This window comes from Penicillium nucicola, assembly GCF_028828085.1.
Source record: "Penicillium nucicola strain IBT 29836 chromosome Unknown utg000003l, whole genome shotgun sequence".
Lineage (NCBI taxonomy): Eukaryota > Fungi > Ascomycota > Eurotiomycetes > Eurotiales > Aspergillaceae > Penicillium > Penicillium nucicola.
Genome location: NW_026643127.1, coordinates 589,698 through 615,924, shown reverse-complemented (window position 1 = coordinate 615,924; position 26,227 = coordinate 589,698). Strand labels below are relative to the sequence as shown.

Here is a 26,227-nt window from a genome sequence, read left to right as displayed (position 1 = left end):
CCCGTTTCGGTAATTTGTGGGCCGTTGCGAAAAGGGAAACACAGCCAGCATCTAAACCCCCACTGCGTTTTTATTATCGACTGAATTCGATGGAAAGGAGAAAAGTCTTAGGAGATAGTGAGATTGATCTTTTCAGTGTATTGTTGCCACCCCTGAAAGATAGGGACGATCAGTTCCCGAAAGCAAGGGAGCTTTTGAAGGCTTGATGGCAGCAGCACCTAAATGAAAGCTGAGTTCTCACAATGCAATGATACAGCCGAAGAAGACAAGTATCAACAGCCATATATTCGATTCTAGGATGTTTGATCAAAAGAAAATCATAGAAAGTTACCGGCCATCATATTGAAGAATCTTCTTTATTATGAATCTACTATAATTTGATATCCACCACTCACGTAATTATTTTACCCCATATGTGGATAATCATCGTACACTCTCACCAACACACGATTTTATATACAGACTTGCTCAAGCCCACTTTCCAAGCAGAGCCATGATACCAGCACCAAGCAATAAGGTCAGCACCATGAAGGTCAGACGCTTGTCATCCTGAGTACGGTGAGGGTCAAACAAGAAATCCCTCGCCAACAGCTCAACAAGACCAGTATACAACAGAATGCCAGCAGAGATAGCATCAAGTACACCCGAGACAACATTCGCCGTGAACGAGCCAGGGTTGTAAGTCGTGCGCAGACCAAGCCCAATAGCAATAGCAATAGGCGTAGTCAGTCCATAAGCAGCACACAACAACCAAGGCAGCCAGCTGCCCTTCTTGAAAGGAATACTCGACATCCGAGCACCAATACCCAGACCCTCAAATGACTGATGGAAGACAAGTACAGGGTAGAGAGTCGGGAACTCCTCGCCCGCAACACCAAGGTTCAATCCAATAATAACAGAGTGGAAGATAACACCGAACTCAAGGATCAGGAATGCCGCAATCTGCTGCTTGAACGAACGCTCGATAAGCAGCTCCTGCGACTGCGACTCAATCTCCTTCACCTGCTTGTCATGCGAATGAGAGCGTGAAATCGACCGCCGGACCTCATGCTGCACTTCGACCCCACTGGGAGTGGCCATCATCGGCTCGGGGTCCTCACGACAGATTCCATACTTGACCTCGACCCAGCGCTCAGCTCCAAAGTCCAAGAGGAAGACGACCATAAGCGATGTGAGCACGATGGCTGGGCACCAGGAGTAATCGGCCCAGTGACCTGTCAAGCCGACGCAAGAGTTTCCGCCGATCTCGTCGTAGGCCGGATCAAGGAGGTGGATAAATGCTGTGGCGATGATGACGCCTGCACCGAAGTACTTTGCGAAGAGGTAGACGTATAGTGGGATGCGGAGGCGCGGGGCGCGCTTTGCGAGCACGGGGAAGAAGGTAGCTGCTGAGGAGATGACTAGGATGACGAAGATGGCTGAGATGCGCGCTCCCATGCGGCCGTCATAGTCGTTGCCTTCGGAATTAAGATAGCAGACAATTTCGGCTGCGTCGGCCGTGTCTAGGTCGACGTTGTGAGGGTCGAAAGCCATTTTGTGGGTGGTTTGGACCACTCGTTTGAGGAAGTAGAAGGAGGGACTGATGGGAGATGAGGGCTCCGTGGCAACTTGGAGGAGAGAGAGCCTTCAAGAAATGAAAAGCCGCGACGATCTTACTTCAAATTAGGAAGGAAATGTTCGGCCGTTTTATATCAGGTTCTTGGTCGGCTTTCTCCGTTGTGAGGACCTTGGGGTTGGTGTCTTTGCCTGCGCGTTTTGGCCCCCATTGCATGGCTTAATTCGCCTGCCAAGGGCTGGCTGCGATATGATTTAATATTATTTAACAATGATCATTATTCTCTTTTCTTTTCAATTGGAACTGTATCTTTCAAGGTTGTCACATCCTCTTGTCGCGGTGTTCCCGACTTAGGGTTACGCACACTCCGGATAAATGCCCTAACCCTTCCTACGAAATAACCAGACACATACACCTAAGCCCAAGACCTCCAGTCTCGGATACTTTCTTGACCAAAGCTTGAAAGCGTCCAAGCCTCGACGCAAGACTTACCAGCGGACCCGCAACCACACCCGCGAGGTCGTGAGTGATTGGGCCTGTCAGCAACCACCTACCACCAAGGTCCTTCGGTTAAGATTACGCGTGGATCACAACCCTGGAAAAGTGCCTGGAGTCGCAGGAGATATTACTGAGAATGGCAGGTGGGCTTTTTTTTGAACCTAGATAGACGTACCTGCCCACTATTGCGTAGGAATGGAGAGATTCCGTGGTCCAGATCTGATATCCTGAGATGAGATATCCGTCAACCGCGGAAAGGGGAAAAGACAACGTGCTGGATCGGCTGGGTCCGAGCCAATGATGCAGTAGATAATAAAGATGTTTATTTGTTCATCGTAATGGAAATGAATGTGTTGGATAGTGGTGTTCTGCCAAGATCATCATGTTGGCTCGTTTCTTCATCGCATTCGTAGGCGTCGCCGCCATGACTAGGTTTAACAAAGGAATTAGAAAAGATAAGGAGATAATAAAACCTTGAGAGCTGGACCCCAAGGTTCATGTCTCTCTGTCCAAAGCCAAAGCCAAGAAAAGAAGAAACAAAAAAAGCAATTTCATCCACCTTGAAACGACAAGTCTTTCCCATATGTATAGCCTTGTCTCTCCTAGTGCACACGCCCTGCAGCATGAATCGATAAACACAGGAATATTCCCCTAAGCAGAGCAAAGAAAGAAAAAGAAGGATTAAATGACAATAAATCAATAATAATCGTAATGCAAATCGCCAGATGCAAGGATTCATATCATATCTCGTTTCGTATCTCGTAACCCAAACCGCATTATCCTGCAAGGTTTTCAAGGTTGTCTGTACATCACACATCAAACATCACACATTTGCATTCCCACATGAGTCAGGTCCACGCCCTGTCGTTCATCGTTTGTAAAGTATAAATCCCCGCCTCCATTCAACATTGAAAGCAATCCAGACGCTCCGAACCCAATCGCTAAATCATCACGCTAAACAAAATAGAGGAGAGCCCACACCCTTAATCGGTAATCCTGAGCCCAACCACCAGAAAAATCACATTCAAGGTGAAAAAGAAAAAAAAGATACACAAAGAAATAAAGGAACAAAAGTGTTGCGTGATCTATCGTTGCACGCTAGAATTTCAAGAGCCATTGCTAGCTCGTGTTTTTGAGAAAAGTAAGAGTTAAAGGAGGCATATTTGCCAGGTTTGACAACCGAGAAGAGAAAAAAGGGGGAGAAGAAGAAGAAGGAGAAGAAGAGGAAGAAGGAGAAGAGAAAAGGAAACTGTCGTATCGAAATAATAGCCAAAGTAAATCAGCTAGGCATGGAAGATGCCCTCCTCCTTGACAGGAGTGGCAAAGTCCTGAACCATGCGTCTGAAATCGCGAATAACCTTCTCAGGCACACGATCCCACATCAGCGATCTGGAATAAACATCCGAAGGCGCCGCATGCAAGCGACCCTGCTGAGCAGCCGAATTACGCATGGCAGCAAGGGCCTGCTGTAGATTCGACGGCTGCTGCGGTTTAAAGCCAACGCCATCGTCTTCAAACGTCGTCAAGGAGTTATACTGGTCAGCGTTGAGAGCAAAGACCTGCTCGCGCTCTTGCTGCTCCGTCGGCATGACCAGCGTATCATGCAACTGGTCCAGGGTTGAAGGGCCGGCCTGTTGATGCTGATGTTGCCTAGTCATCTGGCCCATTTCCATGCCGCTGATTGTGGCCGGGTTTAGGCCTGAGACGGTCGCGTGCGCCGCGTGGCTCAGATCCTGACCGGGCGCCGAGGCCAGCACGGCCTTGAGCACGTTGGCGGACTCGGCGCGGTACTCTTCTGAGAGCTGGGGCAGGGAGCGGCCTGGGATGGAGGTGCTGTTGGAGGCGATGAAGGCGCCGAACAGGAGACACATGTAGAATGCGTTCCAGCTAATTGGCAGGTCGCCGGTGGATTTCTCCGCGGCTTTGGGCTGCATCTGCTGGCTTGCGTTTACTGCGTGGGTGTGGTTGCGGGCCGGCTGGTGGTCTTGTGGCATGGGGATTCCGTTTGTCATGGGGAAGTCATCCCAGTGGGGTTCCATGGTGAGGTTCTCGAAGCCGGTGAAGTCGCCCGGGATGGTCTCCGGTACTGGCTTGACGTTGGCGCTTCTCTCGAGTTTGTCCACTGTTTCCAGGAGGATGTTGTTTTTCTTGCGCAGCTCGGCTGTTTCCAGCGTGTGTACGCGGATAAGTTCATCCTTGTCCATGTGCAGCCCTTCGATGTATTGGTTCATCTGTTGGTGGGTGACGATCAACTCGCTCTTTTCACGGAGGAGGTCGGCCTCGCGCATTTTCATGCTCTGCAGTGCCTCTTCTAGGTCGCCGATGGTTGCGGTGAAGTGTTTCTTCTCTTCCTCCAACTTTTCGGTGTGCAATTTCTTGCGTTGACGAGAGTCCAGTCTATCACATGTTAGCGGTTGTTTGTATCACATGCACGGAAGTCACTTACGCTGCCTGCCGATTTCGCAGCAGTCGCTTTTGCTGCTTGAGTTCCTTGATCTCGTCTTCATTATTGGACTGACTGATCAAGTGGTCGATATTACTCAGCGTTCGCTCCGCGGGGATCTCGAAGCGGGCGTTCTTCTTCCGAATGCCATCCCGGCGCACAGTCAACGGGGAGTCATGTCGGTAAGTCGGGCTCTTGGTGGAATGCGACGGCGCATCCGCCAGATCCATCGGCGCTGGCATCCAGCCTTGACTCGACTGCGGCGACATGGCCACGCTCCCCGGCGCGAACGACATACTCCCCCGGTACGACATCGGGTTCATAGGGATCGCACCGACAGGACCAACAGCTCCCCCAGCAAACGGAGCAGACGAGCTCTGGTCTGCTTCCGCGGGATACTGTTCGTAGCCTGCCGTCGGGGTACAAGAGCCGGAATCGGGTCGCGGCATGGACCATGACGACTGGTATGAGGTTGAGTGAGGGCCATCGACGGGCATAAATGAAGCGCCCGTTGCGTTCAGCATGGAGTGACCGATATGCGAATTTGAACGGGACTGGTTGGAGGTATGCGAGTAGTTGGACCAGACGGAATCACGATGTGAGTAGTTCTCTGGAGCATCGTAGGAGGCGCGACGATCGAGATCTTCCGATGAGGGCTCCAGGATCTTGTCATCTAGTACACTCATCTCGTCCTCTTCCGTGACCTCTAATGTTGGTGATTGTTGATAGAAATCCGATTGGAAATATCGTGCCATCATGAAGAGGCGGTGTGGTGGTGAGGGGCGGAGGTGGTGGGGTAGGATTTATAGAAAAGATGAAAAAGATGAAAAAGATGAGTCGAAGGGGAAGTCGAAGTAGTAGTGAAAGTAGTAGAAGAAGAAGAAGGAGAATAGAAGACTAGATAAACAAGGATAAGAACAATAAGAGGGGAAGATGTGGGAAAGACGCAGGCTATGTAGCAGACGCCCTCGTGCGGTTGACATACAGGTACTGGATACCGACGGGCCTGCTTGAGATTAGCGTGCCGATCAAGTACCCGGTACTCAGCGGTCTGCGCGGGAGTGGAAGTGTGGCCCCCGGGGGGGCTCCATTCCCGTTATTGGCTGCATCATTCTGCTTGGGCAGACCTGCATTGGGTCCTCAGTATTCAGAAAATATACGAATCTCCCGAATATACACGAAGCATCGAGGAGCCAATAGCCACTGGATATCGACTATAGACGATGGACGATGGACGATGGACGATGGGACTATTGAATATGGATCTGCTCTATCTGCCTTCTTTTTTACTTCTCGAACCGGGTGGTCTGTGCCAGACGTATACTTCCGAACTTCAGGTGGTCAGATGCTAGAAGATGTCTTTACTACCAATCAATCTCCAGTGTGATACCTGGGTTGACTACACTTTGGTCCTTGCTTTGGATCTCTTTGAATCTCTGGTACGGGTTCGGCCCGCTGATCCACTGTTGGGCCGACCATGGTGTATTTCCAACAGGTGAGATCACTGTCCCCCTCATGACCTCAGTTTTGATCTTAGGCAAGGATCAAGGATCAACCGGGGGGAACATCCAGATCGTGTCGATGTATCTCTGCACCTCCCATATGGCTGAAGCAGCCGCTTTTCCAACACCCACAGCCGGATACTCCACAGGCTGACAGCCCACATGTAAACAGGTGCACACACACAGACACACACACACACAGAGAGAGAGAGAGAGAGCCGCCAATGATGGAAAGACGACTTCTGATTTTCTTACTTCTGACAAGGGGCTAGACATGGCGGCAGACAAGGCGGCAGCATGAACGCCTCCAATCCAGATTTGACCCTGCAAGATACAGTCCTAAATCAGCCATACAGTACAGTATGGTAGATAAAATCCAAGCCAACAATCAAATAATAACAGCTTGCTTTTTCTTTCTCTGGCGGGGTTTCCTCTCTTCTTTGTTCTTTCTCTTCCCTGTTCTTACCCACAGTATTGCCGCCCAAACCGCCGTACCTTGTTCCTGTCAACCTGTTCCCCGGAGCACAAACCCCCTCGGCGGTAGCCCCTTGAGTCTGTTCGCCAGCTATACATAGTGTCAAAACAGCCTGTGACAATGATAGGCCTGTCAGCTGGGCGGGTAGACAACCTAGCCCGGATAAGATCTGGCGGTGAAAACGCCGACTCTGTCCAATGGACATCCAGCCTATTCATCGGTCTCTCCGTACAGTCTTCTGTCATGGTGCAAGGTACCCGACGTTGTGTATTAGGTCCATGACGTTTTTGTTTTTTTCTTTTGGTCTGGCCGCTATCTACCGGGGTTCTCTCCGGGTACATGGGTACGAATTACGAGGTCCGGATTACCGTCAGCGGCTACCAGTCTCTAGTCTACCCTGAAGCCTGGACCCAGAAACAAGACCAGAAGAAAGAAGAAAAAAAAAAGATAGATCCATCTCTCAACAATACGGTGAAGCATGAAACCACAGACTCTCTACCTCATGACTCACCATGAAACCGTGATCGACCTTCTCTCGCAGCGCTAGAAAAAGAACATGGCAGGCCCACTGGCTCCACCTCGAACTCCCCATTCTCTTTCCAATACATGTACATACTGTAAAATGTACTCTGTATACGGTATGCTGTATGCTGTATGCTGTATGCTGTACACTGTACACTGTACTCCGTACTTCCGTGCTGCCCATGTACATGTCCATGTAGGTATCATGTAGGGGAACCACATCCTGGAAACGGCTCTTCCACACAGAGCCTGTATAACCGTGCGTGCCCAAGCACTCTAAAACACTCCTCTTCAGCCAAGCCTGAGCCAAAACTCAACTCAAAGCCTCACTTTGGTTCTGGGACCTGCCTGATCGGCTGGGTACATTGGGCATATCATGGGCTCGCAGGGCGGCTTGGATTGGATGGATGCTGCGCTAGGTGATCATTCGGTAATTATTGGTTTCCACTTGTCTTTTTTTCGGAGAGGGACTCGTTTCGGGGATGCCTTGGTTGATATCTTTTGTTTGGAATGGGGGTTGAGTGGTTTGGGGACCTTTGATTCACCGTTTTATTGACTCATTTCAAATGATCCCGAGACATTTTGTGGGATTTGGGGGTTTTAGGATATTCCTCTTTCGTGAGGCTTGGAGGAGGAATTGCTTCGAATGGCCCGGAGACTCCTAGGGTTGATTTCGTCATTGGAAATTGGGTCATTGTGTTGTTGTGAGTTGACTCTGGAGTGGAATGCGTCACTCTCTGTCTGGCTGTCTCTTGTTTTGTCTTTCTCTTCTTCCCTGTCCTTGCCATTCTGTTCCGGATATCCTGGCACTTTGAACCCTCAAAACTGTCACATATCCTGTCCTTAAAGCTAGACTCACAGTTGAAAAAAAAAAAGATAAGGATATTTTAAAACTATCTTCAGGCAAAAGTCTTCCAGTAACCCCCAGAACCAAATCTATACAAACCTCTACCGATAGTTTAACGCTTCAAGGTCCCCCAACCAGCTACAATGCAAGCACGCCATGCCGTAGATTCAAGCTGTGCTACACTTTGTTAATTCCCTCGTTATCCCCGACCCGATATTACGAAGCAGTGTTGATCGCAGACCCAAAAGCGAAGATGAGTGACATCATCCAAGAACCCTGGCCGTGATCTACTCCAGGGTCATTTGCACCAAGTGACACAGGACTGTCAGGCTTTATACTTTCGGGTGCAGCTTGCTCTATTTCTACTTGGATGATTCTATTTGTCCTAGCACATCGAGTTTCATATACTCCTGTTCAGCGATGAAATCGCACGATCTATCAACTGGAACATGCTGGCTGCATCCACTTGACCATAAAAGTACGCTATCAATATGATATCTCGATCTTTAGACTCTAGTCTTCACCTATTGAATGTATCTCATTATACAATATGCTCTACTCTATCCTATCTCTGGTCTATACGCCGAAGCAACCATATCCTTGCCGGTCTCGGGGTGATTCGTCTGTTTCCAAGACAGGAGTTCGCTGCAACCCTAGAGGGTTTTAGCTTTGAAGATCACGCAGACCAACTTCCACTTTCTAAGGTTCTCAGGTCATATCGCTGGTCAGCAGATGGCGGTTCCGTTTGATCACGGTCACATGTCTTGGCGGGAAGTATACAGGCCACTAGGAGTTTCTCTATGGTGTTAGGTTGAAGGATTCAATTTAATACAGTTCATTCTTTTTTCTCATATTTCCATATTTTTCACGTGGTCCATATCCAGTTCCATGACCAAGTCCATGTTGCATAGGCTCATGTTCATGCTCCAATGCTATGAACATCTCCGGGGTATCACCAGCTCAAACTAAGCAGAAGTAGAAGCGCAAGCTATCCAAACTACAGAGATCTAGAAGCGGATGAAATCATGCTGTCCGGCCGTTTCACCGCTATCCACGCCCTCAATGACGGTATCATCGAAGGCATCCGACTCGACATCATCCGAGTCAATAGCATCGTACTCCTCTTCCTCGCTAGATGGATCAGAGTCATCCTCACCCAAATTAGCCTTGTTAGCAGCTGCAGCTGCAGCCTTGCGGATCTGACCAGCACGGTCGACGTGAGGTAGCTGGCAGCGCTTCTTGTTGCAGGCGCCGTTGTTGGCATAGTCAGGGCACTCGTGGACATGCTTCTCTTCACATGTACTACCCTTGTCACAGAAACCTAGTGTTGCGAAGGCGCGGCAGACTGGTGCACCAGGTGTCACCCGAATATGGGCGTAGCGACAGTCGGGGTTGGCGCATCGGCCTCTAAGGAAATGCATACAGGTGGGGGAACGGTGGGGCGAGGGCTCATGGGATAGATCACAGCTGGTACCTGCACCGCATTGCCCGGTTTGCAAGAAGTCTTTGCACATTGCAACCTTCTCTGGATCGTGGGTAAAGAGGCAGTCTGGACCCTTGTAGCATGTACCTAGAGAGGTGTTAGTCATTGAACTTCGAAGGGAAGTAAGTCGGAACAAGGTGGTCCGTTGGAAAACAAAATACCGGTCGTGGAGAATCTTTTACAAAGTTCATCGCGTTTCTTGGTAGGGGGTCTAATGCCAAGGTCAGTAAACGACAGGAGTTTGTTGTCGTGGGACTCACTTCTTGGAAGCTACAGCGCCGACGCGGTGGAGGTTGCCATTTTTGCTGCGGACGAAAGCCACACCAGCAACGGTGACTCGCTTGGGTGTGGTGTTGGCAGTGTTGGGATCATCTATGAGGGGTGAGCCAATTCTGCGCGAGGGGAGACCAGAGGAATACGCACTAGAGATGCGAATCAACTTGCTTCCGCCTCTTGCGATCTTGAACGGAATATCATTGACAAGAATTTGATGTTCAGCTGAAGGGTTGGATGGGGTAGACACTGAAGCAGTGCCAGAGCCTTGCGCGTATCGAAGAACCTTGGCCTGTTCCCGTTCAGTCCGTTTCTGTTCCTTCAGTTTGCGTGTCTCCTCCATAGCCTTTGACCTAGCCTGAGTTTCCTTGTCGTAGATAGCAGAGTTGATCAACTGCATGTGGCGATCGCGCTTTGCGACCCAGCCATTACCAACCGAAGTAGGTGCCGCTTGCCCGTCACCGTTGCTGTCACTCATGGACCCAGGAGAAGGTGTCCCTTGGGTTGGTCCAGATGTGTTATTCAAAACAAGTGTGCGGTGTCGGTGAGGCGCAGGTGCCCCTCGACCTCGGCCACGACCTCGGCCGCGGGGGTATGGAGCCCATCCAGAGTGAGTGTGAGCATGGCGAGACACATATTGAGACTGGTGGTTAGTTGGCTGGGTATCGTGGCTCTTGTGGCGGTTGATTTGACCTGCTGGGGGTAAGGTTATGTTGAAGCGAAGCTGATGTCGGGCACTGTACCTGCAAGCTGGCCAATCTTGGCAAGAAGATCTTCGTTTTCAGTCATGGTGACCTGCTGAAGCTAAGTTAGATTAGTGAAGGTCCGATACGACCGACTAAATCACAGTTTAAGAAATAGTTGTGGATGTGGAAGGTATGCGTCAGTGGAAGCTCAAAAGTTACGCGCTCATAAGCGCTGGTGGCGCATCACATCACATGACGAGTGGGCTCGCTACAGGCAGCGGCTGTGGCCACAACGGCAATTTCTATACTTCGTTTTTAACGTGTCACCTCGCTCTCACTTACGGCCATATATTGGACGGAGAAAGCTCTTGTATGTTGATCTATAGGTAGCAAAAACATGGCTGCTTCTGGTAATCTCGTATATCACTCTCATCAAACGTCTTGCGCAAACTCTACGCGGTAATTTTCTAGCAATGATAACTTCCATACTCTGGCATCTTAGATCTAGCAAAGTTCTAAAGAAATAACAAATTGATGTATTGGAATATGTCACTTTAATTTCATAGGCTCCCTTATGGGTCACCAAGTTTTGCTTGTAGAGCCTCTTTAAATCTCCAACATTGTGTGCTTAAATGCAAATAATACCAGTGCTAGTGGTGGCAAGTTTGCTGGACTTGGATACATAATCACGGTATCTGACCGTAAAGTTCTTTTAGAAATCTTTAATTGCTTATTTTCAGGCGACTAGATCATGTATAAATCTATCTTATTAGGTCAATTGACGATTCGACGATTGTTTTAGTGGATAATCATAAGATCTGATGTCGCATAAGGAAATTATTGTAGTGGATACTGAACTGTGCAAATCGTCGTCAAGTATGTTCGGTCCAGTAGCACAAGGTTTGTGGAAGTGATGTGCTATTATACTAGGACGGAAGTTGATGAGAAACTTCGGAAAAAGCGATAGTTCATATAAGAAAAAGTTAAATGAGTTGCCTGGTATCCTACTTACGATCTTATAAGTAGTAATAGATATTGAATATTCTAGGGTTAATTGACGTCGATTTGTTTTGTCCTTAACATTGGAGCTGAATTCCGCATTGGACGGTTCAGGGTTCATGACTGCTGATGCTGGAACTTTCTTGGTAACTGAAAACTTGATTATCTTAAAACTACCTCGAGAGGACCTTCCAAACATCCAAGCCTTGATTCGGACAAAATCCTACAGTATCTCAACTACTTCATATCGCGAGTTGAGGTAATATAACGAGCCTCTTCACCGCCTTCCGCTTACAGGGTTGAATAGCTCCATCCCGAGTGTGGCGTGGACATCATCTCCAACAATCACGCGCTTCTTCACTTCACCACCTCTTTTGGCCCATATAATCATTTATCAGTGGTCGCATTTTGCAAATCTTTCACCTCCCCTCTGAACGCCCTCGACACCCGCTCCCATCATGGCCCAGGTCAAGCAAGACCCAGATGGCCCATACATCAAGCCCGACCCTGACAGCAAGGACAGAGTCCTAGCCGATATTGACGATGAAGATCTCTACGAAGATGCCGGTGATCTCGATTTCTCACAAGCTGGACAGAATGTGTGGCTCTCGCGCCTGCCCCGACAGCTCTGGGAACACTGGGCCCATCTGGATGATGACGAAGAGATAGAGATTGGCACAATGAGAGTGGAGGGAACACCGGACGACATCAAGCGGGTCAGTCAATTATGCGCGTCTACTTGAACTATTTTTAATGCTCGGTTCTCTCTTAGGTCAGTTTGCGCCTACACGAGCGTCCGGACAACCAAGATATCCCCAAAGACTACACGCTCCAGCGACAGACACTCAATGCTGCAACTGCATCACACCTAACTCATAATACATATGTCTTTACAGAAAAAGACGTTCCTGGTGCTGAGAACCGCATGATTGACTTTGGAGGACCGCGCTCGGTTCTCTATGAATCGCAGAAGCGTGAAGAGCGCCGCAAAGATCAAGGAAAGGCCCACCAGCCTTGGCAGCGCAAGACGATACCCAGTATGTTCTAGTTCAATGATTTGACATGGGTACTGCTGACCATACCCAGAACAGACTGCCCTAGTTGGCGCGGTCAGCGAAGAATTTAATTGCCTTCCCGTGGAAAACGAAGAGTTCCGACAGATCTCAGAGAAGCGAGCTCTAGAAGCTCTGAAGCCTCGGAAGGAAACCATGTTCATTGACAAGATTCCCGGCAAGATTCTTCAGTCACGCCATGCCCTTCCTACCGAGCAGGGCCAGTTCGTGGTATGTATAGATTCTGGCTGCTCCCAAGCACAACTGCTCACCTTCTACAGCAAGCAACGAGGCCTACGAAAAGCAAAGCCCAAGAAAACAAGTCCACCCGTATGCCTCAAAACGAGCTTCTGGATCTTATCTTCCAGTGCTTCCGCGAATTCAGATACTGGCCTTTTAAGACGCTTAAGTCAAGACTGGCTCAACCCGAGGCTTATCTCAAACAGACCCTGGAGATGGTTGCTCACCTGGTCAAATCTGGTGACTTCGCGATGACATGGGAGTTGAAGCCTGAGGCAACGCACAGCCAGTATTCAAATGCAACCTCTTACGACGGTGCTAAGCAGGAGCTACCACCTGGGGCCGACGATCCTTATGATGATGGATCTGATGATGATGCTTCTGGCATGGACGACGTTAAGTTTGAGAACGTGGGCTGAACAGACACCCTACCTCAATATGTAGCATAAGAGACAAGGCGTTATGACTTGACCAATTAGGTGGGATTGGATCTTTACAAAATAGTCATAGAATGGACAAATCTGCTACATACCCCCAGTTGGTTGTAGGCATGTCAAAATATTCTCGACTTGAGATTTTCGCAATGAATTTGCATGGCTATCGAATTCTCTCAACTATCTCAGTTTCTTGTCCATGTTTACATTTCAACCATTTAGTAGCTTTCACCGCCTCAGTATTCATAGCTCTTATCGATAAGCTCGGGCAGTATCTCTCACTCAACCTCCCCGCGTCCAAGGCCATCTCTGATCTGAGCATCATCTACCGACTCGACAACTCGATCGCTCAGTTCTTCTCATAATGGCCTCTCAAAAGATTGCAAATGCCCTAGCAGGCATCGAAGCCAACTCCCACCAGCCCACCAAGCTTCAACAATACAATGAGCTCCTCAACAACATGGTCGCCAACACATCCGGTCATGAACTAGCTCAAGACCTAGTCTACTATCTAGACTCAATCCTCAGTGAAGACGTCAGCATTGTTGCAGCCCGGCCCCTCCTCGACTCCTTCATCACAGTCCTCCAAACCCTCGAACCCGAAACCAAGATCAAAGTCGGCCAACACGCAGTCACCCTTCTTCAATCCCGCTCCGCCTCAGTAGAAGAACAAGACTCGCAGATCCGTGAGATCCTAGCAGACGCCTACGAATCCGAGGAAGAATACACAGCCGCAGCACGCGCTCTACAGGGAATCCACATCGACAGCTCACAACGCCTCGTCTCAGACGCAGCAAAGGTCCGCCTCTGGATCCGTATCGTGCGCTACTACCTTGAAGACGACGACACAACCTCTGCTGAAGCATTCCTCAACCGAATCAAGAACTTGCCCAGTAAAATCGAGGATCACGATTTGAAGCTCTATTTCAAGCTTTCGCAGGCCCGTATCTTCGACGCTCGTCGCCGTTTCCTAGATGCCGCGCAGGAATACTTCAATGTTAGTTTGGCGTCGGGCGTGGATGAGGGTGATCGTATCACGGCTCTTTCGGCTGCCATTCGCTGCGCTGTTCTCGCGCCTGCTGGTCCCCAGCGCTCCCGTTCCCTTGCTCGTCTATACAAGGATGAACGGACGCCGTCTGTTGATGAATTTGCTATTCTTGAGAAGATGTTCCTCGATCGACTTTTGACTGCTGACGAGGTTGCTGCTTTCTCGAAGAAGCTTGCTCCTCATCAGCTTGCTGTTACTGCTGACGGCACAACTGTCCTCGATAAGGCTGTTATTGAGCATAATCTCGTGGCTGCGAGTAAGCTGTATGAAAATATCCATGTAGATTCTCTCGGGTCGATCTTGGGTCTTCAATCTTCGGGTGATTTGTCTGCAGGGGAGAAAGCCGAGGCCTATGCCGCCCGCATGGTCGAACAGGGCCGTCTCCGGGGCCACATTGACCAGATTGATGGTATCATTTCGTTTGATGCTGAGAGTTCGGGTGGCTCATCTGCGGGTGGATCGAATGGGACGAAGCTTCGTCAGTGGGATATGGGAGTGCAGGAAGTTGCCGAAGATGTGGAACGCGTGGCTGCCAGTATTTCGGATCAGTTCCCGGTATGTGCTATGCCATCTTTTGATTTCTGATTTATTGCTAATGATGTGACAGGAGTTCGCCACGAGCCAAATGGTTCATTAAATGACATGACTTGTCCGGCATACCGGTCCTATCTGATGAACTATCTACGAATTGATGCCAGCCCACACTTCATTATGTCCGTTTAGACAGCACACAGCAGAAAATACAATGCTTATTTGCTGATATCTATCTTAATTCCAAGTGTATCTAAGTTAACTTAACCTTGGAAATACTTAAGTTAACGTTAACAGTTACTCACTAGAGCAGAGCGCGGGGGCAGCTAAGCAGCTTACCTTAATAAAATTCACTACGCTAGTCCTGTCTAAATATAGTTGTATTCTAGTGCCTATATGAGCTGAATGAAGACTAGAACCACGAGTTTTTTTTACTTCAACGATGACAAGAGTGAGACTCGTAGATTTGTATGAGTAAAGAGGGGAGCATCTAGGTCACTATATAGCTATTCAGGATTCCAGGGGGCGGGGGCTCTAGATAGTGGGCCGTAAGTTTGACCCTGGAATTTTCAGCTTCTTATGCAGATATAGAGGGTGACATGGCGGCTTAATACGTATATTAGTTATCTTTGTATCTGCGCCCAATGTCTATATGATGGAAGCAACTCTATACATTGGGGATCAAGGATTGTACATAGTGTAGCTGCAAGCCAAATAATATGGTTAGAAGTTTCACCCCCAAGCCACTGTCTATTTGACAGATGAAAGTAGAATGACAAGTAAGAAAGAAAAGAGAAAGATAGGCAGATGACATTGTATGTCATGGCCAACTTTAAAAGTTAAACCAAGAAAACCAAAAAAAAAAAGAAGCAGACAAAGCCGTTACAAAAAGAGAAAGTAAAAAAAAGGTCATCAATCATAATGGCATAATAAAAAAAACCCAACAACAGCCCAAACTCAACGTGTCAGCGTAGTCTGCGAGCCATTATCAGGCGAGATAGAAATATCCGTCTGAACATTAATATTCAACGGCCTCAAATCCGACCCAAGGAAACCAGGCGAAGGACTCTCAACCTTAGCATTATAAAGGCCCGCCTGCATCTTCATATACTCCAAATCAGGCGAACGCGGCGACCCCTTGGACAAGAACATGGAGTTCGAGTAATCGGTATTGATAAACGCAGGCTTGGTACCATTCCGTGAGCTCTTCAACTTCAACGCGGGGAAGAGACCGCGAATAATGGGCAAATTGGAGCAGATCAAGCCCACAGCCGGCTCGACGTGCGTCCATAATGTCGCTTGGTAGACCGTGTAGGTGGGGTCGTCCGGGCTGATCCAGAAGAGGACGACGATGCGGTAGATGCTGGCGAAGCAGACGAAGGCGCCTAGTGCGAAGACGCCGTTTAGGGCTAGTTTGTCTTGCCAGGCGCGGTGCAGGTTCCAGATCATTGGGATGGGGAGGATGAGGATTGCAAAGTCCATTAGGATGTTGAAGGCTTGGTTGACGATTATGAATTCGTTTGCGCTGAAGCAGGTTCCTTCGACGGATTTGTCCCAGTAGGCACGGAGCGGTCGGCATTGGCCTGCGCAGGCGAGGAAGATCCCGGTGCCCCAGGCTGCTATCAGGGTGTTGAGGGCGAAGGAGGCCTTTTGGAACTTGGGTGTTGTGAAGACTCGGCGGTAGAAGCAGATTATGCTAATTTTGATGGCGGGGCAGAGAATGAAGTAGGTGAATTGGTTGGCGAGGAAGATCTGTGCTGGTTAGATTGTTTTTTGGGGGTGGTTTATACATTTCGTTGACTTACCTTCCAGTAGTTCATGGTGGTCTTAGGGCCTAATGTTTTGGCGTGGGCTCCGTTGCCGCCAATTGCACACCCTGGTTGCTGTTAGTGTATGTATATGACTGGGGAGAGGGTATGAGACGAACAAAGAATCAACTCGATCAACATGCCAATCATCAGCACCATTGCTCCCATACTGAGATAGTCATCCACTCCGAAGCCAACTCTCCGCCTCAATCGAGCAAAGACTCGCAACACAGTCGATATCAAACACAGGCTCACCAAGACCGAGACGATCTCGATCATCGCCCAGCCTCTGTTACTCGGCGCCATATTGAACGGTCAGATATCTTTGCTGCAACGATAAAAGAAGGTGGGGGTCCAACAACGGGAGTAAAAGAATGAAGACTCCTGGAGAGCACCAGATGAAGTCTTGGATATAAAAGACAGAGATACAGATCAGTGCGGTCAAGCCTCGCAGGTTCTCAAAACCCACCCACATCTGCTAGTGGGCGATCAATGGCCCAATCCGGTACGCGATTTGGACACGCGGGATGTGCAGCTCGCATGGCGTATGTGGAGAGTGGTTGATATCCTTGGAAGCGTGATCGATAGGCAGTTCAAGGATTCGTGGTTCGCTGTCCAGTAGTTTTGCCCATCAGGGCCCATCTTGACTACAAAGGGAAAGTGACTGCGTTGATGGATAGCTTTTGACACATTCTTTGCTCTCTCTGGCGGGTTGGCTCCACGGTGGAGATTTGGAGGCGCCCAGTCGGGAAAGACGGCCCTGCGATCGCCATCTGATAGTGTTGGAATCAGTTTCTGTTCCTGTTTATCGTGCCGGTTCGTCTTGACGTAGACAGTTGTGCGGCAACTATAAAGTTAAGTATACTGTAAGTGTGCCTGAGCTCGGTCATCACCTATATCTGCCTATATCTCCATAACTCACATCTATACCTTTATATCGATCTCTACTGTATCTGTTACCCTCGCTTGGAGCCCCCCCACGTCTGTCCACGGTTTACAGCGGGCCGGTCGCTGGCAGAGTTCAAAGTGACGTGCAGATCGGACCAATGGCCTCGGGCTCCATGTGCTGTATACACTCCCGTCTTCACAGCCTCTTTGAAAATAGAAGTCCTATATGTTCGTTTTGGGTTGAGTGAACTGTAGGGTCGAGCCCTGCAATTTGGCAAACTGCCGATCGATTGTCTCAATCTCAAACATAGGAAGTTGATCCAGTGCCCACTATGGATCAAAATCAAGCCCCCGGCATTCATTCAACCCGAACTCGGGCTTTTGTATCTGCAGTCTTGAATTTGCGTCATAAAACTCAGACTGTATACAGCAGAATGGAGAATTTACCGCTTTAGTCGAAGCTTACTCGTCTGACCCTCTTTTTTCAACTCTACTTGGATCTTCGACACTATTGTCCTATTATCTGATTCTTAGTTCTCAAATACAAAAAACCAACTTGATGTCTGAGACTTGATCGGAAAGACTCCGGCAGTTGTGTGTTCCCACGGGCGCAGTGGACCTGAGGACCCTTGCCCTAATGTGAGTTGTACGCGGCTGTGGGTCTACTTGAATCATTCGCAGGCTTTTGGATCTCCTTTTCGATTCTTTGACGCCACACGATTGGACCCGCTTATTAAGTTTTATGTATTCTGCAGGAACCTGTACTCTCTCGCGGGATGGGCAATTGGGAGTATAGAACTACAAGTCATAGACTCACAAGGGGACACAAAGCCAAGAAAAGAGACGGAGAGCAAAACTAGTAGGCTGACCCGTAGATAGTGCGAATATAGCGTGTCCAAGGAGCTTCAAGGTTATCAGGGCAATGATCAACAATCTTCTCGAGGTTATACTCGGCGCCGAATTAGCTCCCCTCACCCCTCCTAGTCAGACTCCAACTCCAATCCCACTTTCTGACCACTTTCTTACCTTGATTCACTTCCCTGTAGATATTGACCTTGACATTTATATTCACTCTCACTTTCTGATTCACATCCCCCACAATGACGCTCCCAACAGTCCCGCTCCTAATAAACAACACCTCCGAAACCCCGACTCAAACCTTCGAAGTAATAAGCCCCTACACAAACAAACCCTGCTGGACCGCTGCCGCCGCAACACCAGACGATGCAATCCGCGCCGTCGAAGCAGCCAACGCCGCCTTCCCAGCCTGGTCACAAACAAAGCCCACCGCGAGACGCGACATCCTCCTCAAAACCGCCGATATCCTCGAATCCCGCCTGGAGACATGCGCCGAATACATGCGCACCGAGATGGGCGCCGACGTAGGCGCATCCCAGATGTTCGTCGTGCCCTTAGCCATCCGCATGCTGCGCGAGGTCGCCAGCCGCACCACCAGCATCTGCGGTAGTGTCCCCGTAGTCGAGACAGAAGGCCAGAGCGCCATTGTATACAAGGAAGCGATGGGTGTAATTCTGGGAATTGTACCTTGGTATGTAACCTATAACCTATCCACTTCGTAAACAAACACACCACCAACCTATACCCTGCGATTCAATCCAATGCCCAAGACTGACATGGCTCCGTCCCAGGAACGCGCCCTACGTCTTCGGTATCCGCTCTGCGGCTTGCGCCCTTGCGGCCGGCAACACGACTATCCTCAAATCCTCCGAGCTGACACCCCGCTGCTACTGGGCTATCGGCCAGGCATTCGTCGACGCTGGTCTCCCCGCTGGCTGTCTGAATGTCATCCACTGTGCGCCGCTGGATGCTCCCGCTGTTGTCAATGCCATGATCGAGCACGAGGCCGTGCGCAAGATCAATTTCACGGGTAGTACGGCCGTTGGTCGAAAGATTGCGCGCGCCTGCGGTCAGAATCTAAAGCCGTGTCTTATGGAACTAGGTGGCAAGAATAGCTCAATTGTGTGCGCGGATGCAGACTTGGAGGTTGCAGTGCAGGGTGTTTTGGCTGGTGCTTTCTTGAATGTGAGTCTGAGTTGTTTATCTGATTTCTGTCCATTACAACTACAATCACAATCACAATTATCAGTAAAAGTGAAGTGAAGTGCAGTGCAGTGTGAGAGGATTCTTAGCTAACTTGTCAGTCGGGCCAAATTTGCATGGCAACAGACAGAATCCTGGTCCACACCTCCATCCTACCGGCCTTTACAGAAGCCCTCCAAAAAGCCCTCGCAGCAGGCGCTGCCGCTGCCTCACAGCCCCCAACCCTCGTCAATACGGCCTCGAAATCCCGTGTTGAAGCCCTTATCGCCAGTGCCATTGCCGCCGGTGCCCACTTCATCTCCGGCTCCGACATTCCCTTCCCCACCAGCCCCGACGCCGGCGTGCGCATGGCGCCTGCTGTGCTAGGCGGTGTCAAAGAAGAAATGGCATTGTGGCAGGAAGAGTCCTTTGCTTCTGTTGCGGCGTGCATGCCTTTTGATAGTGAAGATGAGGCGATTCGGCTGGCGAATGGCAGTGGGTATGGATTGTCGGCGGCTGTGTTTACCGAGGATTTGAGAAGGGGGTTAGCTATGGCCAAGAGGATTCAATCTGGGTATGTTTTTTTTTTCTTTCTTTTTGGATTTGCGGTTGCCATTGTTGGTGTGGTTTTGGCGGTGATTGCTGACTGTTGCTTAGGGCTGTTCATATTAATAGTATGACTATTCATGATGAGCCGGCTCTGCCTCATGGCGGAGTTAAGAATAGTGGCTGGGGTCGGTTCAATACTGATGAGGGATTGAATGAGTTTTTGGTTACGAAGAGTGTTACCTGGATGGATTAGTTTGTATATCGCATTGGCACGGTGTTGTTTTGTTTCGTTGGTGGTTATGGTTGGTAGTTGGTGGCGGTTAGTTGGTCGCTGCTAGAAATTCACTATCAGCCGCTTCCTTCTTTTTATCGGCCATTCTTTTTTCAATTGCGTAGCCCCTACACGTACTCCATCATGTCTGCAGTTTATAGTTCTCGGACGAGAAACATCCTGTTGGTGTCTGGACTATCTCGGTGTGCATTAACCCGAGCAGCGGTGTGGAGCAGGTATTCGGTATAGACCAATAGAAATGAACACATTCAGGTAGAAGCAACAGAAAGTAAATGCAGATGAAGCTATACAAAGGCCAGTAAATACCAGACACAGGAGAGAGTGTGAATTCCGTCGGTTATTGAAGGGAATCCGGTGACATCATTGGGGCCCACTGGGGCAATTCCCATCCCCGGATTTGGCCACGGCCAATCAGGGGCAACCCGTAACCAATCCCTTTTTGTAAGCCAGTTGCCTCTGGGGGAGTAGCAGAGTGAGTTATACAGGAACTTATAAGCGATCAGTGATCTCTATGCTGACTCTAGTCGATGCTGTTGGGCTTCTTCAATCTACTTGAACATACGATGTAATTCCGAATCGGAAATTTCGGACCGTGAGATGTATTCCGAGGTCCCTGTGGAAATGTGGAAATAGGAAATCGGCGTGGAAAGACAGTGGCCGGGGTCTGTTCACCCGGGCCAATAAGTGAGTCCAGCAGAACATTCACGTCGAAGAACATGTGAAAATACACCCATGTCACAGTGCATAGACAGCGAGTAACCAGCCTAGAGCCCTAGAAACCTAAGCCCAAGTAAACCGTTAACATGTGAACGGGGGAACAGGAATGTTTCCCCAGAGCAAAGCAGAGCAAACCAGCTCGTCGCAATTAATAAAGCGGATACCCCAACTTTCCTCTTTCCCCACTGCCTCGGCCGATAACTTTCGTCGGCTTCTGATTTCCCCCTCTTACTTTAAGGGCCTTTTCTCTCTCTTTTGCTTTCTCTTCTCTTCATACCCCTATACTCACACACATCATGGCTCCTCAAGTAATTGTGGTTGGTGGTGGCCGTAAGCTCTCCCCTGTCTGCCCTTCCCCCAGACTCAGCTGATCATCCCCAGTGTCTGGTCTCAGTGCCGCCCACACCGTCTACCTGAACGGCGGCAACGTCGTTGTTCTCGACAAGCAAGCCTTCTTCGGTGGTAACTCAACCAAGGCTACCTCTGGTATTAACGGTGCCCTTACTCGCACCCAAGTCGATCTCGGCATCCAAGATAGCGTCAAGCAGTTCTATGACGATACCCTCAAGTCGGCCCGTGACAAGGCCCGTCCCGACCTGATCAAGGTCCTGACCTACAAGTCTGCGGCCGCGGTTGAGTGGCTACAGGATGTCTTCAACCTCGATCTCACTCTCGTCTCCCGTCTCGGTGGTCACTCGCAGCCCCGGACACACCGTGGTCACGATGCCAAGTTCCCGGGTATGGCCATCACCTATGCTCTGATGCAGCGCCTGGAGGAACTTGCCGACAAGGAGCCCGGTCGTGTTCAGATCATCAAGAAGGCCAACGTGACTTCCGTGAACAAGTCCGGTAACAACGTGACGGGTGTTTCCTACACTCTCAACGGCGAACCCAAGTCCGTCGATGGTATCGTCGTCCTGGCTACCGGTGGCTACGCCGCCGACTTTAGTGAGACTTCGTTGCTCAAGCAGCACCGTCCCGACACTTTCGGTCTCTCCTCCACCAACGGCACGCACGCCACTGGTGACGGCCAGAAGATGCTGATGGCCATCGGCGCTAACGGTATCGACATGGACAAGGTCCAGGTCCACCCTACTGGTCTCGTTGATCCCAAGGATCCTCAGGCCAAGTTCAAGTTCCTGGCTGCCGAGGCCCTCCGTGGTGAGGGTGGTCTGCTCCTGAACTCCGACGGTCAGCGTTTCTCCGACGAGCTCGGTCACCGTGACTATGTCTCCGGTCAGATGTGGAAGGAGAAGGAGAAGGGCAAGTGGCCCATTCGCCTCATCCTCAACTCCAAGGCCTCCAATGTCCTGGACTTCCACACTCGTCACTACTCCGGCCGTGGTCTGATGAAGAAGATGACCGGCAAGCAACTTGTCGAGGAGATTGGCTGTGGCGAGGCTGCCCTCAAGAAGACCTTCGACGACTACAACCAAATCGCCGACGGCAAACAGAAGGACCCCTGGAACAAGCGCTTCTTCCACAACTTCCCCTTCACCCTTGACGACGAGTTCCACGTCGCCCTCATGGAGCCCGTCCTCCACTTCACCATGGGTGGTATTGAAATCAACGAGCACGCCCAGGTCCTCAACGGTGAGCAGAAGCCTTTCGAGGGTCTCTACGCCTGCGGTGAGTTGGCCGGTGGTGTCCACGGTGCCAACCGTCTGGGTGGTTCCTCCCTGCTCGGCTGTGTCGTTTACGGTCGTGTTGCTGGTGACTCTGCTTGCCAGCACCTCTTCCAGAAGCTCATTTCCACTGGTGGATCCGCTTCTAGCCGTCTCGGCCAGATCTCCCTTCACATCGACCCCAACACTCCCGGCAAGGTCTCTGTCGAGTGGGGTGCCGGTGCTGGAGGTGACCTGCCCACTCTCGCTGCAGCTCCCAGTGCCAGCGCTCCTGCTGCCTCTGCTGCCGCTCCTGAGCAGCAGGCTGCCAAGCCTGACCCGGCCAACTTCAAGATCCCCGAGACCGAGTACACCATGGAGGAGGTCGCCAAGCACAACACCAAGGAGGATCTCTGGATTGTTGTCAAGGGTATTATCCTTGATGTCACCAACTGGCTGGACGAGCACCCCGGTGGTGCCAACGCCCTGTTCAACTTCATGGGCCGGGATGCTACTGAGGGTATGTTATCACTATTTACTATCTCCCTACTACCACAGAACAAGCACTAACTTTTTCCCATAGAATTCGCAATGCTTCACGATGACGAGGTCATCCCCAAGTACGCCGGCCACATCGTGATCGGTCGTGTCAAGGGCCAGACCCCCAGCCTGGAGCTGTGAGCGTGATAAGAGATATGCCATCATACCTCTACCAATTCTTTCACTCCTCTCCTGTTCATCCTTTCCCCCTTCCTCCATTGAGGTCCTCTCTCCCTCAACGAAATAAGAACTTCAGCGCGTTCCTACATACCCCGTCTTCGTCTCTTTTGATTATGCTTTCATGATTGGATCTGGAATCTGGCTGTTTCCGTTTGGAACTTGCTTTTGATTTCTTTGTGTATCATACATAACATATTTTTCTTATTTTCTGGAATACATCTTCTAGAGTTATCGCTGTTTCTTGTATTCCGTACTTGTAGCTGTAATTGGTGAAGTCGATAACGTCAAGCATCAATCAAGTTAGCTATTTCCTATTTCCACGCCAATAATTACACTAATGTAATCACAATTCCGACGGATGCAGTTGCACATCACTTGCATACAGTATACTATCCTCGAAAAGTCGGGGTAATCCAAATCACCGAGACCTCGGCTCAGGTTCACACTACCCTAGACTCGGCTGATGCATGTTGACTGCCGAAGAGCCCGTCCCATCTCCGACATTACTACAGTACTCGAGCATACCTAGGTAACTCATGCTTCATATTAGCATGAACACAACATTCACATTCACCAGATTCCGTAATCACTTATAGAAGAAGATCGTCATTCCGAACAATTCAACAATGGGTATCACTCGTAACACACCTACAGTACAAACAACTCAGCTATTTACTCACCTCTATCACTTCAACCATAAACAATGAACCACCCCTAAAGCTCTACTGTAAACCAACTTGAACCTACCCCTTCATATGCATCAACACCATCTTCAGCCGTCTAACAGCCGGTCCATCCCCATCCCCATCTGCATTTGCACTCCCCTCAATCTCCTCCTTCGCAGCCTCAAGCACCGGCTCCAAATACCCCCACACATCATCAACATACCTCTCCTGCACATCCATCCAGTCAGTCGCGCCGGGGAGATACATCGCGACAGTATCACGCAGGGAACTCCCAGATCCAGACCTAACTCCGGAACCAACGCCATGCTCATTCTCCATGAGGAACGTATCAATATCGGGGACGAGACTCGACCCTGAAAGACTCCCACTCCCATTCCCACTCCCTCCTCTCTGCATCCGTCTCTCCTCCTCCTGGCCACGCTCTAGCTCAGACCGCATCGCACCACTCACGCCCCGCCGGAACGACTCGATGGCGTCAATCTCGCCGCGCGAGAGCGGCGCCGGGGCCGCGTAGCTGTCCAGAGAGGGGTGTTCCGCTGGTAGGGTCGCGGGGTCAGGGTCTGTGTTTGGGTCGAAGGATGGGTCGGACAGGAGGGATAGGACTGCTGCGCCGTCTGCTGGCTGCGGTGTGTAGGTGTCTGGTGGGTGTTGTTGCTGGGGGTATTGAGCGGGTGGATTGCGCTGCCAGACTGTTTCGTATTGGGCTTGGGAGGGGTCGCTGGCTCGTTGTTTTCCCTTCCAGGGGCCTTGGGTTGATTGGAGGTCTGGGTTTTGGTTTGGGTCGGAGTCGTTGTCGTTTTCGTTTTCGGGCTGTAGCTGTTGGTGGTTTGCGGCGTGGAACTCGGCTTCTGTTAATGGGGGGAGCGAGACCCCGCTGGGTTGGTGGGTGCTATTCCGGAAGGTGGGTGCTTGGTTGTTTCTGGCTGTGGATTCGGGGTCTGGGCCTGGGTCTGGGGTTCGGTTTGGGGTTTGGATGGCTCTGCTGGTGCTTTGGGTGCTGGTGGTTGGTTGTAGGGTTGATTGTCCGGCTTTGTTTCCTGTGCTTGTTGCGAGGGATTGGGAGAGTTCTGCTGGTGTGGGTGGTTGGAAGGCGCTTTTTGCGAGGTTGGTTGCCGAGGACTGGATTCGGGATGCGAGGGAGGGTTGGTTGGAGCTGTTGCTTTCTTTGTTGGAGTTGCTGTTGGTCCGGTCGTCCTTGGCCTTGCCTCGCATGTTCGGTTCAGTCATGGTGGTTGGATTGGAGTGGAAGGGCTGGGGTAGCTCATGGGATTGGGGGATGTGAAGGTAAAGAGTGTCATTGTTTAGGGTGGAATGGGTATTGTCGGGTTGTTCGGGTCAATGGGTCAGAGTAGCCGGATATCAGCATGTGAAGGATGACTGTCACTGGGGCTTTTTGGCGTTGAGGGTATGATATCACTGGGGTTTTTTTGCTTTTTGGAGGAGATCTGATCTGTACCTATGGGATCTGAGAGTGAGTCGCTGTCTAAGTGAATATATATATCGAAGAACTTGAGACGAGATGTTCTGGATTAGTTCCCTGTGAGATCAAGAGGAAGACACTCATAGAAACACGGGATAATTAGAGTAGAATAGCTCTCAACTATGGCTCAAGAGTTCCAACATTTATATTTGTCCCGCAGTGCTAAGCGTGGGGATCTGCTTAGGCGTCAAAGATGACGACAGAGGCGGTGATGCCATGCATACCACTTCATACTCTAACGAGGACCTGAAATTGAGGGAATCAGGCCCAGAAACATGCCTCCGAACCCAGGTCCATTCAATTGGTGTTCGTTTCGAGAGTGGGATACGGGTTACAGGGCCGAGGGGCGCAATGTTACAGTCGCTAAGTGTTGATGTCAGCATTGTGGAGGTCATGTTTAGTCCTCAGCAGTGAGGTAGTAGCCTGGACTAGAACAGGAGATCTGAAGACCTAGAAACCCGAAACACTGCACTTGAACCGCCGGAGGAAGAGAATATCCTTCAACTCAACTTCCCAGACGTGCGTAGTCATATGGGCAGAAAGGGTATCGAACTCTCCCCACCACCGCCTCAACTCTCCTCACCTCAACTCTTTTCATCTTCCTTCATCTCAAGTCTTGTACGCTTAAACCCCCCAACTTCATCCTTGCTGTCTGGATTTTGTTAAGTGCTTTTCTTCTCACCTTATCCCCCCCCCACAGAATATTTTTCAGCTTTGCGGCCCCCCCACTTCACCGGGCTAGCTTCGTCGACTCACTCGACCTTAACTTCACTTCGCGATCTCCTTCTGCCCCTCCCTTACCGCCACCTGCTTTCTCCGAATTCCTTCGGACATTCTTTTCTCTCGGATTCTGCG

General features: G+C 50.2%; 9 protein-coding genes across 9 annotated transcripts; 4 read left to right on the top strand and 5 right to left on the bottom strand.

Moving 5' to 3' along the window:
- Positions 1 to 468: 468 nt before the first annotated feature.
- Positions 469 to 1,533, bottom strand: N7511_003815 (uncharacterized protein; the record flags this gene model as incomplete). Its single annotated transcript, XM_057126240.1, has 1 exon — positions 469 to 1,533. One exon carries the CDS (start codon positions 1,531 to 1,533, stop codon positions 469 to 471), a length of 1,065 nt encoding a protein of 354 aa, XP_056985130.1.
- Positions 1,534 to 3,336: 1,803 nt separating this feature from the next.
- N7511_003814 (putative bZIP transcription factor) lies at positions 3,337 to 5,254 on the bottom strand (the record flags this gene model as incomplete). Its single annotated transcript, XM_057126239.1, has 2 exons — positions 3,337 to 4,450; positions 4,500 to 5,254. The coding sequence occupies 2 exons, from the start codon at positions 5,252 to 5,254 to the stop codon at positions 3,337 to 3,339; spliced, it is 1,869 nt and encodes a 622-aa protein (XP_056985129.1).
- Positions 5,255 to 8,849: 3,595 nt separating this feature from the next.
- On the bottom strand, positions 8,850 to 10,387 carry N7511_003813 (CCCH zinc finger protein; the record flags this gene model as incomplete). The annotated part of the gene is made up of 4 exons (XM_057126238.1): positions 8,850 to 9,412; positions 9,487 to 9,536; positions 9,586 to 10,291; positions 10,342 to 10,387. 4 exons carry the CDS (start codon positions 10,385 to 10,387, stop codon positions 8,850 to 8,852), a joined length of 1,365 nt encoding a protein of 454 aa, XP_056985128.1.
- A 1,354-nt stretch (positions 10,388 to 11,741) lies between these two features.
- N7511_003812 (transcription factor IIF subunit TFG2) lies at positions 11,742 to 12,994 on the top strand (the record flags this gene model as incomplete). The annotated part of the gene is made up of 4 exons (XM_057126237.1): positions 11,742 to 11,999; positions 12,056 to 12,320; positions 12,370 to 12,566; positions 12,617 to 12,994. The coding sequence occupies 4 exons, from the start codon at positions 11,742 to 11,744 to the stop codon at positions 12,992 to 12,994; spliced, it is 1,098 nt and encodes a 365-aa protein (XP_056985127.1).
- Positions 12,995 to 13,373: 379 nt separating this feature from the next.
- Positions 13,374 to 14,694, top strand: N7511_003811 (PCI domain-containing protein; the record flags this gene model as incomplete). The annotated part of the gene is made up of 2 exons (XM_057126236.1): positions 13,374 to 14,612; positions 14,665 to 14,694. The coding sequence occupies 2 exons, from the start codon at positions 13,374 to 13,376 to the stop codon at positions 14,692 to 14,694; spliced, it is 1,269 nt and encodes a 422-aa protein (XP_056985126.1).
- An 851-nt stretch (positions 14,695 to 15,545) lies between these two features.
- On the bottom strand, positions 15,546 to 16,702 carry N7511_003810 (uncharacterized protein; the record flags this gene model as incomplete). Its single annotated transcript, XM_057126235.1, has 3 exons — positions 15,546 to 16,340; positions 16,394 to 16,464; positions 16,516 to 16,702. 3 exons carry the CDS (start codon positions 16,700 to 16,702, stop codon positions 15,546 to 15,548), a joined length of 1,053 nt encoding a protein of 350 aa, XP_056985125.1.
- Positions 16,703 to 18,384: 1,682 nt separating this feature from the next.
- On the top strand, positions 18,385 to 20,126 carry N7511_003809 (aldehyde dehydrogenase; the record flags this gene model as incomplete). The annotated part of the gene is made up of 4 exons (XM_057126234.1): positions 18,385 to 18,833; positions 18,934 to 19,327; positions 19,447 to 19,898; positions 19,982 to 20,126. 4 exons carry the CDS (start codon positions 18,385 to 18,387, stop codon positions 20,124 to 20,126), a joined length of 1,440 nt encoding a protein of 479 aa, XP_056985124.1.
- Positions 20,127 to 21,178: 1,052 nt separating this feature from the next.
- osm1 (putative fumarate reductase Osm1) lies at positions 21,179 to 23,167 on the top strand (the record flags this gene model as incomplete). The annotated part of the gene is made up of 3 exons (XM_057126233.1): positions 21,179 to 21,212; positions 21,264 to 23,006; positions 23,070 to 23,167. The coding sequence occupies 3 exons, from the start codon at positions 21,179 to 21,181 to the stop codon at positions 23,165 to 23,167; spliced, it is 1,875 nt and encodes a 624-aa protein (XP_056985123.1).
- A 782-nt stretch (positions 23,168 to 23,949) lies between these two features.
- On the bottom strand, positions 23,950 to 25,119 carry N7511_003807 (uncharacterized protein; the record flags this gene model as incomplete). Its single annotated transcript, XM_057126232.1, has 1 exon — positions 23,950 to 25,119. One exon carries the CDS (start codon positions 25,117 to 25,119, stop codon positions 23,950 to 23,952), a length of 1,170 nt encoding a protein of 389 aa, XP_056985122.1.
- Between the last annotated feature and the right edge of the window lie 1,108 nt (positions 25,120 to 26,227).